At 40.8% G+C, this 20,826-nt stretch overlaps 1 protein-coding gene across 1 annotated transcript in view; it reads left to right on the top strand.

The window, feature by feature from the left end:
- ARMH4 (armadillo like helical domain containing 4) overlaps nucleotides 1-20,826 on the top strand; it is a gene marked incomplete at both ends in the record, with an annotated part of 106,524 nt that overhangs the window by 35,179 nt on the left and 50,519 nt on the right. The window contains one exon of the mRNA XM_084239555.1: nucleotides 2,320-2,574. Coding sequence (XP_084095681.1) covers nucleotides 2,320-2,574 — 255 coding nt within the window. The remainder of the gene's footprint in view (nucleotides 1-2,319; nucleotides 2,575-20,826) is intronic.

Genomic DNA, 20,826 nt, shown 5'->3' with positions numbered 1-20,826 from the left:
CCGCCAGAGAGTGTCCAGACAGATGAAAATGGCTTAGAGAGGATACTGTCTAGACACATCTTTTCTCCCTGCCATTTGCCACAGGACATTTTTCTGTTTGAGCTATGGACACGCTACTTAATATCATCAAGCCTCTTAGCCAGGTGGGACTGTTACCTGACATCTCTATTTAATGCTTTGTAGAAACTGAAGCGAGTCTCAGTCCCTCTTGCATGCTGAGCTGTCCCCTGTCCAAACACCTACATTAGGCCTTTTTGGCAGACACCAAAGTCAGTGTTTTCACTACCATTAGGGGTCAGAATTCTTAACAGCAGACCTGTTAGAAAGTGACTTGATCTTAGGAAGAATCTCTGGAAAAATCCCTGAGCTCCATGGTGAGGCATCTCTGTCAGTGCTTGGCTGTAACCATGAATCTGGTGGAATGCCTTGGGCAAATCTGGTTCAGCCAGAGGGAAAAGGAATTTTATGTCGCCTGTATCAGGTCTGGGAGTGGGAACAGTGAGAAGTGGTGGGAGGAGTTCACCTGGCACGAGAGAAGGGTACTCAGAAACCATCAATTAGTGCTGCCCCTTAGGTCGCTGTTAGCAGCGGTTATTATTTGACATGATGAAATAATCAAGTCAGTCAACATGGGACAACAAATGGCAATTTTGAGGGTGCATTCTTCATTCTAGGGGAGGTGACTGGAAGAGCTGCTCTGCTGACCTCTCCCAAACTTCTTCTGTGTTTGAGTGAAATACAGAAGATAGGGGGCCTCTCTGGTGGCACAAGGGATTAAGCACCGCACTATGAAGCAATCCCCAGCCTCTGCAGCACGAGTTCAATCCCTGACCAGACAGGGAGCAAACCACATGGTGCAGCAGACCTCTGTCTCACCCGCTGCTCCCCTCAGCAGTGTGTTTCAGTTAGTCTGCCTGTTCTGTTCCCCACTCTGTCTCTGGCAAATCCTCTCACCCACCACGTCTCTGGCCTGTACCTGAGCTCTTGTATGCATAAATAAATAAATCTTAAAAAAAAAAAAGAAATACATAAGATAGAAATCAAAAAGCAGGCAAGCAAGTAGAGAATGGATAAGCAGGCAGGGAACACATAACCACCCGGGCCACCCGGGGCTGAGTGGTCAGGGGCAGAGTGTAGGGGTCTGAGTGTAGATGTTAATCTAAGCATATTATCTAGAGCCATATCTGAACATGCTGTTTTCAGGATGTATTTCCTTACACCATGACTTTTTCCCTAAGAGTTACCTTATCTTAGTTCCCTGTGCATCCTCTGGATAGACAAGGCCCCAAACAGACCCACATTCCCACACCTAGACTTCTAGCATTTCCATGTCTTAAAGAAAATTTTTGATTTTGCTCTTTGTCTTTTACTTCCCAATTTTAGTAATGTAGGATCTTCCTGTATCATAGGATATATCCTATATGATAATTATCAGTAGAACTATATTTAGAGATTACATCCTAGATATAACCACCTTTCCCCTCTTCCAGACCCACATGCTCTTCCAAAGCAATTTTCTCTCTTCCTGGCTGTTGAAATCATCTAAAGAGGGTTGTCTGCTTTGTCTCTTGCTCTCAGATAGCCTGTTTTCCACCCTGGATAGAGTCATTCTTTACAAATATGAATCAAATCTGGCCAGTCTCCCCCATCACCTCATTTCTTACATTCTCTCTGTCCCCATCCAGTCTTTTCTTTGTCATTTTGCACAGGACAAGCACACATCTGCCCCAAGGCATTTACCCTTGCAGTTCCCTCTGCTGGGAAAACTCTTCCCCTATATACTGGCTTACATTAAACAAGAGAATTGATTATTTTGGTATAATATCTGTTCAAACTTTACCTTATCAGAAAAGCTTTCCTGTTTCTCCCCATCTGAAACAGCAGCACCTGACATTTTCTGTCTTCTTGCAGTTTAAATCAGAGTGTAAGATTGTATTCTGTATCTGTTTGCTTGTTATATGCCTCCTTGAGTTGTTTAGCAACTCCACAAAGGCAGACATTATTGTTCTATCCCCAGCACCTGAAACTAATAGAGTTCTTTTGTTTAGTGGTATGAAATATAAAGGGTTAGGACTCTCCTTTTAAATTCTCTTAGTATTCCAGTATGCTTACTAAGGGATGGCTTTAAAAACAATTCATTTCACCTGAATTTTGACTCTAGAGACACATGATGCATCATCATTATTTGACAAAACTGATTTGAGTGTTTTAAAACGTAAGTGTTTTAAAAAGTAAGTAGTGTTTAGGTCATTTCAAAACACTCGTTTGTATTCACTCACCGTATTTCTTCATGTTTTCCTTTGATTTCTTTTTGCCTAGAGGGAGAAGATGAAGATGAAGAGGATGAGGAGGAGGAAGAGGAGGAAGAGGAGGATGAGGATGAGGAGGATGATGATAAAGATGGAGATGCTCTGGATGAGCGCCTCGATGGTGACCCTGAGCTGCCTGGGTTCACACTCCCTGGCCTCACATCGCAGGAACCTGGCTTAGAGCAGGGAAATGAGGCTGTTGTGGAGGAAGCCACCTACCAGGCACCAGATGCCATTGAGTGGCAACAGCAGAATCAGGGGCTGGGTAAGTCCCACTTGCTCCCTTTTCCCTCCTCCCTCCCCCGCTTTTACTTTGTCTAAGGTGACAGCTTCTTTCACTGGTGTGGATTATGGAGCAAAATGGATATTCTGTTTGAGGGTGATTTATTTGGGGAAAAAGTCATCAGTTTTTGCCAATATGTTTATATTTATGCTGTTAAATTACCAGGCTCCTGTCTCAGCTGCCCATGGAGAGCTCTGTTACCTACTTTGGGATGAATTCCTTCTTTTCTTCCCAGCCAGAAGACACATGGAGTCTTTGGAATGACTTTCAAATGGGGAGGGGATGTACACAGCTAGCTGAACACATAGCACGAATGGACTGAAGTCAGAAAACAAATATATTTTGTTACCTTCTGTCCCTTTGGAATTTTTCTGCCCTGCTTCTGAGTGAGCTTTTGTCAGTCCTGTGACTTTTCTGTCCATTCTGAGAGCTGTCATCCTTTGTCAAGCACAGTCTCATTTCAGCTGTCAGGTCCAGACAACCCCATACTTGCTGGATATAGCACCTGGCCCTCGTTTCTGGCAAGAGACTCCATGGATGCAGGCTGACCCCATCCGGACACTCTCTTCCCTCTCAGGCCCCTTGTTACTTTCCTCTTGACTTTTCAAGAGAGATGCTATAACCTCTGGATGGTTCTTTGAAGCCTAACTCTCCTGACCTGAGGTGAAATGTCCTCTTCCCTAAAGAAACTCCCCCTTAGAAATTCTCTTAGTCTTTATAGTTTGGCCTGTTTGTACCTTCAGAGTTGCAGAGGTTGAGTGTAAGTGTTATATAATGAGTTTGGGATATTTCATTCAAAATATGTCTGTTGTTCTGGGACTTCACTCTGGAATATCATACTAATGTATCTTGATGTCTTGGTTGAAACTTCCAATTTAGAATCTTATTACATATGATTTCTTAAAGATCATTCTGTCCTCCTCCCTTGCAACTTTTTCTTTTCTCCCTCTCTTTTTTTTACATCAGTGGTGAGAAAGGGTAAGTGCATTGAACAAGCATGGAGTGGGAAAGCTCCAATCTGTTTACCACATGATAGGGTAGTTTAAAACATTTTCTCTCATTTTTTTAAAGTGCAAACTGGAATTGGTAAAACCTTTAAAGGTTTGCAATCTAAGGAGAAATTCTTTTTATAATCTCTAGAACTAAAGAAACATGCTTGAGGATATTTAATGTCATCTGTTCTTCCTTTATTTAGAGTTTTTTTATGAACTGTTCTTTAGATTTAATTAATTTATCCAATAAACCTAACTAAACACCTGTTATGTTTCTGACACTTTGCAAAGTGTTCAGGACACAGAGAAAAACAAGGTAGTTCCCTGTCTTGTTTATAGCAGAGTCCATTTCTTAAAGATTTCAGATCAGGGTGGGTAGTTGTATAATAAATGTAGATTTATAAAGGCTGAACAGAAATGAGGATGAGGATGGTGACCATTTATATTAGCCTGATGTGTTCAGATTTGCCATTTGTAGGATATATAGAGAGGAGAGACTTGAGGGGAAGGAGACCAAAGAAAAGCCCTAAACAAAGGCATGGTGGAGGGATGAAAGAGCGTGACACACACAGACGGGCTGGCAAGGACATTGTAAGGGGACAAAAGAAGCTCTTTTGAAATGTGATTGAAGAGACTGGAGAGGCAAGCGAGGGATGCACCATGAAGAACTCTCAGTGCCAAGAGGTTTGAATTTGTCCTTTATGAAAACCACTGTGGTGCAGTGTAGTGGAGAAAGAGGGGGACGACTTGAGACTGGAGAGAGAAAAGGACCATTTAGAGGCCAATGCAGCGATCCCAGTGAGAAATGAAGTTCTGAGTGCAGGCAGAGGTAGTGGGGTAGAGAAAAAGTAGCTAGTTAGAGAGCTGAGAGTGACAGGTCCGTGGCTCTGATGGGGTTGGGAGTAAAAAAGAGAATGGATTTCTAGGTTTTCAGCTTGGGCAGATGGGTAGGTAGTGATGCCTCTGATGAAAACAGGGAATAAAGGAAGAGAAGTGAGTTTGGGGGAAATGGTGAACTGGTTGTGGGTGGGTTGAATATGAGGAGCCTGAATGATGTCCAGAAGTGACTTAGATTTTCAGTCTTGAATTCAGAAGAGGGCTGTGATACAGTTCTGGGATCATTACCCTAAAGATTAGCATAGAGGTTGTAGTTGAAATGTAGCTGGGGTTGCCTGTGGAATATGCATCTGGTAAGGAGAATACAACAATGGCTAGACCTCCCCTGGGCAGGCAAAGTGTATCAGCATGGTGCATACAATATTACTGCATTATTCCTAAACAAATTCAGCATGTAACTGGGCAGTAATTACCTTACAAACATATCATACTTGTGAATATTTAGCCTCTATTCTACACAAACTGGTTTGAAATGAACAAAATAAAATATAAAATGCAAAGATAACTTCTTACTAAGCAGTAAGTGACTTAATACCAATAAGAACTTCTGGATCAACATTAATTGATACAGTTTCCTACATACTCAAAGAGCAGATGAAATACAGGAAAACCTCCCTCATACGTGATGAATTTTGTGGAAGGTAGATAAGTGGCTTCACAAAGATGTTTGTGTCCTAATCTCTGGGACTGGTGACTGGTAAAAACAACTTTGCTGATGTTGTCAAGGTAAGGACACTGAGATGGGGAGAGTAACCTACATTATCTGGGTGAGTCCCATGTAACCATAGATGTCTGTAAAAGAGGAGGTGAGTGGCAGGTCAGAGTCAGAGAATGAGATGTCCAGGTGGGCAGATACCAGAGTGATGTGACTGTGTGCCATGGAATGCTGGCTGCCTCTGGAAGCTGGAAAAGTGAGGAGAAGGATGGTTGGTCCTCTGAAACCTCCAGAAGGAACACCACCCTGCTGGCACTTTGATTTTAGGTCCTCGAGACCCATTTCAGACTTCTGACCCATATAACTCTAAATGAATTTGCTAAGTTAGTGGTAATGTGGTACAGTAGAAACAGGAAGCTAATACAGATGACAATAAGTGTTTCATGAGACATACCATTGTAGAAAGCAGTGTTGCATGGCAAGTGTAGTCAGAGTATGATGGTTGTAAAGGTAAGTAGAGATTATTTCTTCATCATTAAAAATGTAAACACTGAGATCCTTTAAAAAGCAGTCCTATTTAACATCATTTTAACTGGCTATCTTCAGTCCTCTTTTTAAGTGAGTTATTTTATTTATAGGTTATCACATCCTATTTTACAATATGAATAGTATTCTAAAGAAAATGCTAAAACCCATATAAACCTTTAAAAATGAACAGATTGAAGTGGGTAGCTGGGATTGGCTAAAAATAGTGCAAATTCTGAATAGATTATAGTCTTATTTCCTGCGAGGTAACAAGAGCAGAAAATTTAGATGACTTTCTAAGGCAAAGCTATAGATTCATGGCCTCAAATTCTCTAAAGTTCTGTTTTTTTTTTTTTTTTTAACACTGTCATCTGTACTGCCTCTAAAGCGTTGGGGAGAGAGAGCGAGCTCTGTTTCTTGCGTTGGCTGTAGGGAGTTGTGACTGGAATGAACTGTTTTGTTGGGGTGGAAAGGATCAGATGTGAAAGTTCTATGTTATGTTGAAGTGGCTTGATCAGTAAAATGCTAGTAATATCCACAAAACTCTTTATTCACATATGTAGAATCAATTTCTTCTCTGATTTAACAAATTCATTTTCAAATTCATTGACAGAAATCTGTACAAAGAGTAGAATCTATGATCTATTCCACTTCTTGTCTTCTTGTTATAATAAATCACACAATTACCCTTTTCAGAATATAAAGTCACTGACCAAAGTGGAGTAAAGAGACCCACTTTAATGGTGAAACATTTCCAGTGTAGGTAGTACCTGGTGATTCTTTCCTTTTTTGCTTTCTGTTTCTGCTAGGATGCCTTTAGCTATAGGTAGCAGAAACCTTAAATTAGTTTAAAAAGTAAAGAAATGTATTTTATTTCAAAATAAGAAGTCCAGAGATAAAGCTTCTGACTCGGTAGCTCAGTTGGCTCAGCAGCTCATCTATCATCAGTGACCCCAGTGTTTCCCCATCTTCCTGCACTGTCATCCTGGGTGAGTTGACATTGCCCCCAGGCCAGCATCCTCATAGTTGCAATGGCTGAAGTAGTTTCCAGTGTAATCCCTGGAAAAGGCATTGCTCAGAGAAAGAAGACTGCTCTTTCTCTGTGTTTCTTTCCTGGGAGAGGGGAAGCCTCCTAGGAATTCCCTGGTATAATTCTTTTTCCTTCTAGATGACCAGGGGGGTAAGTTGCATACCTACTTCAAAACCATCATCGGCCAGGGAATGTGATCACATGACTGGTGGAATGGACTGAGTGATTGTCAGTCACCACGTCTATTACCCATGGTTTCTGTTTCTGTATTTTCTTCCCTTCTAGTGGATACATCCGTGTCACTTCTGCCCTTCAGGAATCCTATGACTAATCTTGTTAAATCAGTATCTTTACTTTGGAAAAGGCTATGGAAAGCCACTAATCAGTTAAGTGCAGAAATATAGTTATCTTTACTTTTTTTTTTTAAATCTGCATTTAACATTGGAATGAGCACTTGGTTTAGGAAATGGAATAGTTTTCTCTGGAGGTCTTTAAAAAATATGACAAATGGTTAATGAAAGGCTAGGGATGTTTGTGGAAAGCAGAAGAATGAAAAGCAGTCACATGTTGAATTTTCCATGACACACTCATTGAGCATCTACGCATTATGTGCTGTATGTTGTGGAAATCGTGAGAAGCTGCCATATAAGGAGATACATCACCTTAAGGCAGAGAGTGGTCCCACAGAGGTAAGGTCAGTGGCTGGGCAACTCAGCAGCAGGGGACAAAGCCACTGCTATGACCAGGGTTGACTTGAACTGAGTGGCCATCTGTGACTTCTGGGGTGCTTTGCCTGATCCCTTAATTTATATCACCCTTCCTTCCTTAACATGTGATGCCTACTTTTTAGTATTAGAGCCTTCCTTTAGATGGAGACAATGTACACTTAGAAGACTTTATAAAAATGCAGAACTGCAGTTTGGGTAGGATAATCCATCAAGATATTATCAGTTGTTTATTATTACTTATTATAAATTTATTGGGTTCATAAGCTGGTGATCTAGGATAATTTTAAGATGAAAGAGAGGAGCACAAGTTAAATGTGTTTTGAAATGGTGGGAAGGTGGAATGAACCATAGGTATTGGAGAAAGTGAGCGCTTGGCTGAGAAGTCAGACCCCAAACCATGGTAACTGATTCTCTTTCTTCTACTCATCCTTCTTCTTATCTTTTAAAACACCTAACATGTAGCTAAGACTGAATACTTAAATGTAATGTGACATAGGCTGAGGCAGCAAGGAAAAGATGCTCTGCAAAAGATAGTGGGAAGCGTGAGATGTCAAACCACTTACCATTGCCACAGAAAACAGTGTATTTCAATGTAGAACATGTTATGCTGTGGGTTAAGTTTGCTCGGGAATCTGTCAGGGCTAATATAATTAAATACAGCAAGTCCTAACTTAATGTCTCATCAATATGTTCTTGGAAACTAACTTTAAGTGAAAGGATATGTAATGAAAGGTCCTTGAATGATGCAGTTTTGTTCATGATCAGCTAGGATTTTTTTTCCCCATCAATGTTATAAGAAAATGACGTTGAATGAAATGACGAGAGCTGTATGTCATGGAAGGAGAGAGATGAGAGAAATCTTAATCCAGCATAAGTAGGATGAAGTGATCGGCAGATTAACTGCATCCCCAGTGGATGTCAATGTTGGCTGCACTTAGGAATCACCTAGAGAGCTGTAAAAATTACAGGCACTTCTACCCCTTGAGGACAACTATTGTAGACTGAATTTACTGATTGACCCTTGGGTGAGCCAGCTTCTGAAAATGTAGCGGGGATGGAGAAGGAGAAGCTTAAGTATTTTTATGTTCCATGAATGGAATCCCCATTAGTAAAAATTTACATTAGTTGTAATAATTTGTTGTGTATTGCATTAGTGTGTCTTAAAATATAGCTTTTTACAGTCATATAGAGATTAAACTGAAACTCAATATTCATTAATTTTCCCAGAAAGCTCATGGCCACACTGTAGACTCCTGAATCTCGATCATGGAGGTTGCTACTCAGACTCCTGAGCCTGGGATGAGGGAGCATCTTCCGTTATGAGTGTCTTTGGGTCATCATCAGCCAGATGCCCTGGCTTCCTTCCTATGACAAGATGGTACCCAGGGCTTCTGCCTTTGAGGATAAAGCCATTCACACTTTCTCTGGAAAGAACTGAATGACTTTTCCTGGGTGGGAGGAGCAGAGGATTTGGGTGCAGCCCTTCTTTTTCACCTTTGGTAAGACATCCTGTGGCATCTCCCCCTGCCTCTTGAGGTACGCACGCAAGGGAAGTTAGGACTGCAGTCCAAGATACCATCCCCTCATGGATCTTCCCACATGAACTGTTGGGTCCATAGTAATTGGGGATTTCTAGGGAAGAAATATCTGCCCTTTTGGCTGGGGTGAAGGATTTCACAAACTCAGGATTTTAAGTAGGTTTTAAAATGCATTTGTTAATGAATTTACCCTTTTTATTTATTTTTATCCTGTTGTATTGTAGGTAATTTTTGTTCCAAGTAATAAACAAAAAATGTTTTTTGCCTCAGGTAAGTTATAAATAGGTTAACTACACAAACATCAATAGACTTCCCTCCTGCTGCCCATTTCTAACTGTGCTTGCAGGTGGGCACTGAGGCCCACACATACAGAAACTCATGCGAATCAAAAGTCAAGAAAGGAACTGGCCACGCCTAAAGAAAGTCAGGTGCTGGTCTAACAGGAATTTAACGGATTTGGCTTTTCTTTTCATTCTGATGTTCACGGCACTGCTGCTGATTAGTTATGTATATTGACCACAGTCTATTTTTTTGTTTCTTTTCTTTCACATAAAAAATGTTCAGCTATTTGGAAAGGGGGAAGGACTGAGGGCATGGATAGTTTTGTGGGTTGCATTAATTTTTGTTTTTTTTACAACTGACGCTTAATGAATTTTCATAGCTACTTGCAGGACTTTTGCACCAAGAATTATAGGCAGACAGAAAGGAGGTTTCAGGAATTCATTAGTTTCAAGAGTCAGGGGTCCAGCTCAGATCATTAATTTTCTCTCTCTCTCTCGCCCCATACAAAAAAACTCACTTTGTCTGAATCATGCAGAACATGGCAAACTCCCTTTTCTCCTCCTAAGCTTTCTGTTGAGAAAAAGAGACATTAACTCAAAGTGTTAAGGACTCTAACAGAATAGAGTTAGCAGATTCTCTGCAGCACAGTGGCGGCCTCAGCCACCTGAGTAGGATTGATTCTGTCTGTCCAGAGTATGCAGCTGACCCCTCAAGCATAAAGCCTTTCTCAGGACGTTTCTTTGTTGAGGCTGGGAAATCAGTCTTGGTTGTTAAAATAAAAATCTTTGCACCAGCTGGGTCTTTGCAGAACACCAGTACTAGATTCTGTTGAACTAAAAGAAACTGCCAACCTCTCAAGCTGGCCTCAGGAAGCCAAAGCTATTTTTGAAATTGAAAGGATTGATGGTGCAAAGTAAAAATAAAATGCAGCAAAAGTGAAGGAGAGATTAAATGTTAAAACAAGGAATCAGAGATTCAGAACAGGTAATTTGGGAATTCAACTGTTCACAGATAGGAAAGCATTTCTTAAAATGTGTTTCTTTCTTTTTTTCACACTCCTGATAAAGTCAAGTACCTCCTTGATCTGTATGGGATCTGTCTTCCTGCTTTGTTTCTCCCAGTGACTCCATCAAGACCTCTGCCTTAACCAAGCTCCAGTCACTGTTACCAGAACGTGCATCACACCACTCATGGCCCTAGATTTTCCACCATTGCTCTTCTTTCCTGGTCTGGTCTCCCTTTTTCATCTGTTAGCACCCAGCTCTTGCTGAAGCCTTCCTGGCAACCCTACCTCCTGCCAAGTCCTCCCTTTGGAAACTCCTCCTGTAATCATTATTAGTAGCGCTCAATTTCTATTAATGCCACTACCTCAGTGTGCTAATTATTTTTGGGGAACTCTTAGCATCTAGCATTCAGCATTGAGTGCTGTTGACTGCTTAAAGGTGAAATTTTCTTCCAGCTGGTAGCTGTCCTGGGCCTGAACTTTCCTGTATAATTGAGAGGAGGAAAGAGGTTTTTTTTTTTTAAAGATTTATGTATGTATGCATATAAGAGCTGGGGTACAGGCCAGAGGTGTGGGGGGTAAGAGGATTCACCAGAGACAGAGTGGGGAACAGAACAGGCAGATTGACTGAAGTACACTGCTGAGGGGAGCAGCAGGCAAGGCAGGAGAGGTCTGCTGTGCCATGTGGGTTGCTCCCTGGCCGGCCAGGGATCAAACTCATGCTGCCGAGGCTGGGCATTGCTTCATAGTGCGGTGCCTAACCCCCTTGTGCCACCAGGGAGGCCTGAAAGAGGGTGTTTTATTGCATTCTATCAATTAAACAGCAGTCCCTTATATAGCTTTACTGGAGAGCAACATGGGGCTAGCTCCATTCGTGGAAAAAATGGTAACTTATCAGATGCTAGGGTTTTTCATAATGCTTATATAATTGATGTGAAGCTTAACTGTTACATAGCGGGTAGAACTTCATCTGATTTTAACTTTCTCCAGTTCTACTTAGCCCAAAGTAGTGTTAATGTCTAAAAAAGTTTTCAATAATGAATTAATTCTTGCATGCCTTTGGGTCATAATCATAATAGCATTTTGAGGCTAGATTTTTTGGAACATAATCTGACATTTTATTTAATGTTACTTCTCCCTCCCTCACCCCCCCTCTTTACTGAGATGTAATTGACCTATAATTAAGTGTGTAAGTTTAAGGTGTACAACGTGCTGATTTGAGACACGTTGACATAGTGTATCATGATCACCATAGTAGTAGGAGTCTTAGGTAACACCTGTGTCACATCAAATGACTACCATTTCCTCCCTGTGGTGAGTAATAGAACTTTTGGGAGTGTTTTTTAGAAATGAACTTTGAGTGACTACACTGTAAACAGTCAGGAAGTGTTGGGATTAATATACCTTCATTATCTGAGCATCTGAATCAGATGACTGCATTCCCACAGTGATCAACTGTTTAAAGTTTACCAAATGTCTAATTAGGTAGCTTCAAAGAGAGGCCTTTGATTGTGCCTACCAAAGATTAAAAACAGGTATAGCATCATGTAGCTGAAAATGGGAAATTTATTAAACTGGAATCTCTTTGCCATGGGCTCATTGCTTCCCCAAGTCAGAGAATCAACTTGTGTTTTTGTATCTCACTCTGGCTGTAGCAAAATTATAATTATAACATTTTGAAGGCTTGAGGGTCCTGGTTTGAAAAAACTTTTCTCCTTTCATATCTTTAATGCCTTCCAGGAGGTCCTAGCTATTGGGCTGTAGCATCAAAGGTTCACTGAAAATAAGTTTGGACTTGTTCTGGAAACCTAAACCCAAATATCTCAGCTTGAGATTGTTCATTTTTATTTTACTTCTTTTAATGATTGCATGAGATAATAGACTTAATGCTTCACAGAAGCTAAAGCCCTTATCTATATTTTTATAATTAAATTATGCTAAATTACAGAATGGGGGAAACTTACATTTCTTTCCTTCGGAATGAATTTCTTGTGAAAATTCAGCAGTCACTTCTCCTTTGGAGAGCTAGGAAAGGAGTCTTGGAACTCAGCCAGAAAAAAATCTCTTCATCAGCTACAGTTAATAAAAACATTAATAAGGCACATTACATCTGAGGAGAATGCTGTGAACTAATTTCTTTGTAATCAGGATGCACTTGTAGGCTCAGTTGGGGAATTATTAACATGTGAAAACATCTAGAAGGCTCTTCTGAGAATTAAACAAGAAGAAATATTGAGAGAACTGGGAACATTTTCAGGAAGGAAGAAATTAAGTATAAATTGTCCTCTTTGAAAAATACAGAGGAAAGTAAGTAAAGATGAGTTTAAAAGCCTCCAATTTTGTTTTAACAAAATTGAGCAAGTTTAACTCTTGAAGTTACATGATGCTAAATTAGTGATTACTTAATCAAATGTTATTGGTCTTAAGAATCTGAAATGTTTGGAGTCTCCCAAATCTTTCTTGTCTTACTTTATCTGGAGCAGAAAAGAATGCGCTTAACTTTCGCATTTCAGAAAATAGAGTAATTAAATAATTTTTACCTACCTCCATTTGAAACCATAAAAGGAGGCCTTTAATACTTCAAAACTAAGCCTAGTGACCTGGTGAGGCTGAAGTCAGTGGTGAATTAATTTCATTTTAGTATTTGAGAATTAATAACCACAGGGTTCTACTTTTTCAACTCAGAACTTTTCTGCCTTTCTATTGGACAGAATGATTCTAGAAACTTGCATAAAACATATATGGTGAACAAGGAGTCCCAGTTTCAATTCATGGGAAAAATCTTTAAAATAAACTTTACAAACATACAGATTATCAAGTCCCAGGGGAGGAATTTTAGTCTGAGGAGTGCTCACAGCTGAGGGAATTTTGATTTACACTTTCCATCTTGTAAGTTTTCCTGCAGGGCTGAAATCTTTTTGAAATAATGGGATTTGAATTTCAAGCTGTTCCTCTTAAAAGAGGACAGCAACAGCTTGGAACAGGATGGATTTGATGAATCCTTGAGGATAAATACCCAGTCATGTTGGCGATTTCCAGCTGCATTAAGATTTGATATATGATCAGCCATAGGCAATAGGTGAACTACCCCCTGGGTTGTTTGTCACAAACCTGATAAAGTATTGCACATCCTGAAGGACCAAAACCTTAGGCTTCTGAGCCCTGCCGTGTGGGAAGCAGGTGGGTTGAGGCGGTGCACACCGTGTTAAGTTGAAGAATTGTTGCCAGAAAGAGAAACCGCAGAGAGATAAAACAAACCAACCTAATTTACTAAATCCACAAATAAAAAGGTGGTGAAGGCAAAACATGGGGAAAATAATGATGTGGGGAAGTTTTCATGGAATCCTTTAGCCCTTTTCCCTTCCTTCTCCCTGGTCATTCTCCTCCTCCTCACTTATTCCTTTTCCTTTCTACCACCCAGGATGGCCCTGGAACAGAAGAGCCTTCAAACTTCTCTTAATCCCTTTCACCAAATCTAAACATCCTTTCTTTAAAAGCTTGCTTTGGAGAGGGGAGCAGCACCCACCGCTGGGGCAGACCGGGCGTGCAGGGGAGCTCGTTCCCGCATCGCCATTTTGCAGCAGGGACCTTTCTTGCTGGAGACTGTGCGAACCAGCAGAAGGCTCACCAAGGAGACAGAGGTAAGCTGGGAGGCTTGCCCACACCGGGCACCTTCTAGCCTGCAGTTCCAGCCCAGAGGGGAGCAGCACCCACCGCTGGGGCAGACCGGGCGTGCTGGGGAGCTCGTTCCCGCATCGCCATTTTGCAGCAGGGACCTTTCTTGCTGGAGACTGTGCGAACCAGCAGAAGGCTCACCGAGGAGACAGAGGTTAAGCTGGGAGGCTTGCCCACACCAGGCACCTTCTAGCCTGCAGTTCCAGCCCAGAGGGGAGCAGCACCCACCGCTGGGGCAGACCGGGTGTGCAGGGGAGCACGTCGCCGGCACCGGCATTTTGCAGCAGGGACCCTTCTTGCTGGAGACTGTGTGAACCCAGCAGAAGGCTCACCGAGGAGACAGAGGTTAAGCTGGGAGGCTTGCCCACACCGGGCACCTTCTAGCCTGCAGTTCCAGCCCAGAGGGGAGCAGCACCCACCGCTGGGGCAGACCGGGCGTGCAGGGGAGCTCGTTCCCGCATCGCCATTTTGCAGCAGGGACCTTTCTTGCTGGAGACTGTGCGAACCAGCAGAAGGCTCACCAAGGAGACAGAGGTTAAGCTGGGAGGCTTGCCCATGCTGGGCGCCTTCTAGCCTGCAGTTCCAGCCCAGAGGGGAGCAGCACCCACCGCTGGGGCAGACCGGGCGTGCAGGGGAGTGCGTCGCCGGCACCGGCATTTTGCAGCAGGGACCCTTCTTGCTGGAGACTGTGTGAACCCAGCAGAAGGCTCACCGAGGAGACAGAGGTTAAGCTGGGAGGCTTGCCCACACCGGGCACCTTCTAGCCTGCAGTTCCAGCCCAGAGGGGAGCAGCACCCACCGCTGGGGCAGACCGGGCGTGCAGGGGAGCTCGTTCCCGCATCGCCATTTTGCAGCAGGGACCTTTCTTGCTGGAGACTGTGTGAACCCAGCAGAAGGCTCACCGAGGAGACAGAGGTTAAGCTGGGAGGCTTGCCCATGCTGGGCGCCTTCTAGCCTGCAGTTCCAGCCCAGAGGGGAGCAGCACCCACCGCTGGGGCAGACCGGGCGTGCAGGGGAGCGCGTCCCCGGCTCTGGCATTTTGCAGCAGGGACCCTTCTTGCTGGAGAGTGTGTGAACCCAGCAGAAGGCTCACCGAGGAGACAGAGCAGGGACCTGTCTTTGCTGGAAACTTGTGAACCCAGCAGAAGTTCCCCAGAGGAGCCAGTGGTGAGCTGGGAAGGTCGCCCAAGATGCCGGCCAGTACCAGCAACACAGTGTCACAAGGAATACGGCAAATTAGAAAACAGGCAGTAGGGAGTAGAAAAACAACATGCAACCCAGCAACTCCTCAGCAAAATAGCACACCACAAAAAGAAAACCATCTACCAGATTGCAACGACAGTAACTTGGAAGAACTTCTGAGCCTTCCAGATAGAGAATTTAAAATTGCTGTGATTAAAAAACTGACAGAAGTCATAAAGGAAAACAATGATAAGGGGAAAATAATTAATGACCAGAAGAATGAAATTGAGTCCCTAAAGAGGGAAGTAAAAGAAATGCAAGAGATCAAAGAATTAATGGAGACGCTAAAGAACTCTGGGAAAAGCAGTGAAAGCAGAATAGATGATATGGAAGAACGAATAAGTACTCTTGAAGACACAGAAATAAAAAGAACTAAAACAGAAAAGGAAGGAGAAGTACGAAGGAAAAAGACCGAAGAAAGACTTCGGGAACTATCTGACTCCATGAGGAAAGGAAATATAAGAGTTATAGGAATCCCAGAAGGAGAGGAGAGAGATGTAGGAACAGAGAAAATATTCATGGATATAATTGAAGAGAACTTCCCAAACGCTAAGAAGGATCTGAAAATTGATATACAAGAAGCAAGAAGAACACCAAACTTCCATGATGAAAGGAAAAATACAGCAAGACACATAATAGTAAAGCTCCCAAGAATCCAAGACAAAGAAAAAATAATGAAACTAACAAGAGGGAAGAAACAGATAACATTCAAAGGGAAACCAATCAGACTGACATCAGACTTCTCTGAAGAAACACTACGGGCAAGGAGAGAGTGGAGGGACATAGTCAACAGACTCCAAGAAAACAGATGCCAACCAAGAATACTCTATCCCGCAAAGCTCTCCTTCCTCTTTGAAGAAAGAATATGGACCTTCCCAGACAAACAGAAACTCCGGAATTTCATTGCGACTAAACCCCCACTCCAAAAAATACTACAAGGAGTCCTAAAGCCAGAACCTCAGAGGGACGAATAACAACAAAAGAAGGCCAAAGAAAGTTATTAAAAGAATAAATAAATAAAATCAAAGGAAAGACAAACACAATGGCAAATACAGATGCTAACATATCAATACTAACTCTAAATGTAAATGGACTAAATTCTCCAATAAAAGACACAGAGTTGCAGGCTGGATTAAGAAACAAAACCCAACCTTTTGCTGTCTCCAGGAAACACATTTAGCTGCAAAAGATAAAAATAGACTCAAAGTTAAAGGATGGAAAACAATTCTACAAGCAAATGGACCAAAAAAGAAGGCAGGAACAGCTATACTCATATCAGATAAAACAGATTTCAAACTTAAAAAGATAAAAAGAGACCCCAGTGGTCATTACATTATGATCAAGGGGATAATACTTTAAGAAGAAATAACACTCATTAACATATATTCACCAAATGAAGGAGCACCAAAATATATCAGACAACTATTGGCATCTCTGAAAACAGACATCAGAGAAAACACATACGTAGTGGGAGACTTCAACACACCACTATCAACAATGGATAGATCAACAAGACAAAAAATAAGTAAAGACACTAAAGCTCTAAATAAGGATCTAGAGTGCTTAGGCTTAACAGACATATATAGAACACTAAACCCAAAAAAAATCTGAGTATACATTTTTCTCAAGCGCACACGGATCATTCTCTAGGATCGATCATATACTGGGGCACAAGACAAACATCAACAGATACACCAAGATTGAAATCATACCAACCATCTTTTCTGACCATGAAGGCATCAAACTAGAAATAAACCATAAAGAGAAGGCAAGGTATTCTCCTACCTCGTGGAGATTGAAACCCACACTACTGGAAGTCCACTGGACTAACGAGGAGATAAAAGAAGAAATTAAAAAATTCTTTGAATTGAATGACAAGGAGGACACCAATTTCCTAAATGTATGGGATGCAGCAAAAGCAGTAATAAGAGGAAAATATATAGCAATAGATGCTCACATCAAGAAACAAGAAAGAACTCAAAGAAACAACCTAATCTCGAAACTCAAAGATCTAGAAAAAGAACAACAAAAAAGCCCCAAAACCAGTAGAAGAAAAGAAATAATAAAAACCAAAGCAGAAATAAATGAAATCGAAACTAAAAAAACAATCCAAAAGATCAATGAAACCAAGAGCTGGTTCTTCGAAAAAATAAATAAAATAGATAAACCCCTTGCCAGGCTCACAAGGGCAAAAAGGGAGAAAGCACAAATAAATAGGATAATAAATGAAAGAGGAGAAATCACAACGGACACAGCAGAAATCAAAAGAATTATTAACAACTACTATGAACAGTTATATGGAAACAAGTTTAACAATCTAGAGGAGATGGACAAATTCCTACAACTCTACAATCACCCAAAGCTAGATAAAGAAGAAATAGAACACCTAAACAGACCAATTACAATTAGCGAAATTGAAATGGTAATCAAAAACCTCCCCAAAAACAAAAGCCCAGGACCTGATGGATTTACAAATGAATTCTACCAAAAATTCAGAGACGAATTGGTACCTATCCTTCACAAACTCTTCCAAAAAATTGAGAAGGAAGGTATAATACCTAACACGTTCTATGAAGCCAACATTACACTAATACCAAAACCGAACAAGGACAACACAAAAAAAGAAAACTATAGGCCAATCTCCCTAATGAACACTGATGCAAAAATCCTCAATAAAATTTTAGCTATCAGAATCCAACAGTGTATCCATAAGGTAATTCACCACGACCAAGTAGGATTCATTCCAGGGACACAAGGATGGTTTAACATCCGAAAATCAATCAACGTTATCCAACACATCAACAAAAAGAAATATAAAAACCATATGATAATATCAATAGATGCTGAGAAAGCTTTCGACAAAGTGCAACACCCATTCATGATAAAAGCCCTTGAAATTCTTGGGATACAAGGAACGTACCTCAACATCATAAAGGCCATATATGACAAGCCAACAGCCAGTATCATTCTCAATGGTGAAAAGCTGAAAGCAATTCCATTAAGATCTGGAACAAGACAAGGATGTCCACTTTCACCACTGCTTTTCAATATAATACTGGAAGTCCTAGCCAGAGCAATAAGACAAGAGAAAGACATCCAAGGAATCCAAATAGGAAAAGAAGAAGTCAAACTATCACTCTTTGCAGATGATATGATAATATACATAGAGAACCCCAAAAACTCCACAGAAAAGCTAATTCAACTCATCAATCAGTTCAGTAAAGTGGCAGGATACAAAATCAACACGCAAAAGTCAGTAGCCTTCCTATATACAAACAATAAATCTGAAGAAGAAGAAATCAAAAAAACCATCCCTTTTATTATTGAAACAAAGAAAATCAAATATTTGGGAATAAATCTAACAAAAGAGGTAAAGGACCTATACAAAGAAAAACTATAAAACACTGTTAAAAGAAATAGAAGAAGACACAAAGAAATGGAAAGACATCCCCTGCTCATGGATTGGGAGAATAAACATTATTAAAATGGCCATCCTACCAAAAGCAATATACAGATTCAATGCTATTCCAATCAAAATTTCAATGTCATTCTTCAAAGAAATAGAACAATTATTGATGAAATTCATATGGAATCACAAAAAACCCCGAATAGCCAAAGCTCTCCTGAAAAAAAAAGAAGGGAATGGAGGCATCACACTCCCAGACTTCAAACTCTACTACAAAGCCATAATCATCAAAACTGCATGGTATTGGAACAAGAACAGACATACAGACCAATGGAATCGAATAGAAAATCCAGAAATAAACCCACAGATTTATGGTCAACTAATCTTTGACAAAGGAGCAAAGACTATGCATTGGAGCAAAGAAAGTTTGTTCAATAAATGGTGCTGGGAAAACTGGGTCGCTACATGCAAAAGAATGAAGCTTGACCACCACCTCACACCATACACAAAAATCAACTCAAAATGGATTAAAGAACTAGACATAAGACCTGAAACCATAAAATACATAGAAGGAAATATAGGCGAAACACTACGTGATTTGCATATCAAAGACATCTTTACAGACACATCACCCAAAGCAGTGATAGTGAAGGCAAAGATAAACAGCTGGGACTACATCAAATTAAAGAACTTCTGCACAGCAAAAGAGACAATAACAAAAACAAAGAGAAACCCCACCAACTGGGAGAAAATTTTTGCACACAACACTAATGATAAAGGACTGATCACAAAAATCTGCAAAGAGCTGATGAGACTCAACAACAACAAAGAAAATAATCCAGTCAAAAAATGGACAGAGGAACTAAAAAGAAACTTCTCTGAAGGGGAAATGCGAATGGCCAACAGGCATATGAAAAAATGTTCAACATCACTTGTAATCAGGGAAATGCAAATCAAAACTACCATGAGATACCATCTTACACCAGTGAGAATGGCACATATTAAAAAAAATAGCAACAACAAATGTTGGCGAGGTTGTGGAGAAAAAGGAACTCTTCTGCACTGTTGGTGGGAGTGCAAACTGGTCCAACCACTATGGAGAGCTGTGTGGAGATTTCTGGACCTACTAAACATAGAGCTTCCACAGGATCCAGCAATTCCACTCCTAGGTATTTACCCAAAGAACACAGAAACATCAATTCCAAAGAACACCTGCACCCCTATGTTTATAGCAGCACTGTTTACAATAGCTAAGCTTTGGAAACAGCCCAAATGCCCAAAAATAGATGACTGGATCAAGAAGATGTGGTACATATATACCATGGAATATTACTCAGCATTCAAAAAAGATAAACACATGCAATTTGCAGCAACATGGATGGCGCTGGAAGGGATCATGCTCAGTGAAATAAGCCAAAAAGAAAAAGAAAAATACCGGATGGTCTCACTCATAGCAGGGATCTAGAAAACTTAAATAAGGGACCAGGAAAATGAATAACTATAATAAAGTGAAAATCAAAATCAACAAAAACTATGAACCAGAGACACTTTTTGGGGGGTGGGGGGCGGGAGGGGAGGGATTGGGGTCAGAATGGGGGGATTGCAATTGTATGGGGAATATAAAAATAAAATTTATTAATTAAAAAAATTAAAAAAAGCTTGCTTTGTAGGTTTCTTGAGGGACTATCAGTAATTCATAGCAGTAAAAGAAGATGCAATCATCATCCTTATTTAGATATAAAATGAACATGTACAAAGATTTTTTTATAGCTCATTAATTAATAAAGCAATCAGGCAGATGTCACAGCTGGTTCAAAGGACAGATGAAACAATCACAAATTCACATGGAGTCAAGGACTGTTAAAATGAATTTACAGATGGGTGCAGGGCTGGCTTTTTCCAAGGAGTGAGGGCTGTCTCTCCATTGGACAGTTAGTTTGCTTGTTTAAAGAATTATCTGTATTGCCATTAGTTACCTAGAGTTTTAAAAATAGTCCAAAAGGCAACGAAAGGTGCAGAGCCCTAACGGAATTAGATAATTCTCAGAGGCTCCAGTACTTCATTAAAAGGATGTTCAGTAATCTCCCAAGTCATTTCAAATATTCCAAAGTTAATATTTTTTTTACACATGAAAATAAATACCTTGTAGCCCTAATTTGTTTGGAAGCATTATATTGTGAAAAAGTATTTGTTAACTGTAAAAAAAAAACCAAAACAGAATAACAGACTTTGGATAAGTGGGAATGTATCTGTCAGGGACA

This window comes from Talpa europaea (genome assembly GCF_964194135.1).
Source record: "Talpa europaea genome assembly, chromosome: 8".
Classification (NCBI taxonomy): Eukaryota; Metazoa; Chordata; class Mammalia; order Eulipotyphla; family Talpidae; genus Talpa; species Talpa europaea.
Note: the sequence above shows the minus strand (reverse complement) of the source record. Positions and strands in the feature narration are given on the sequence as shown.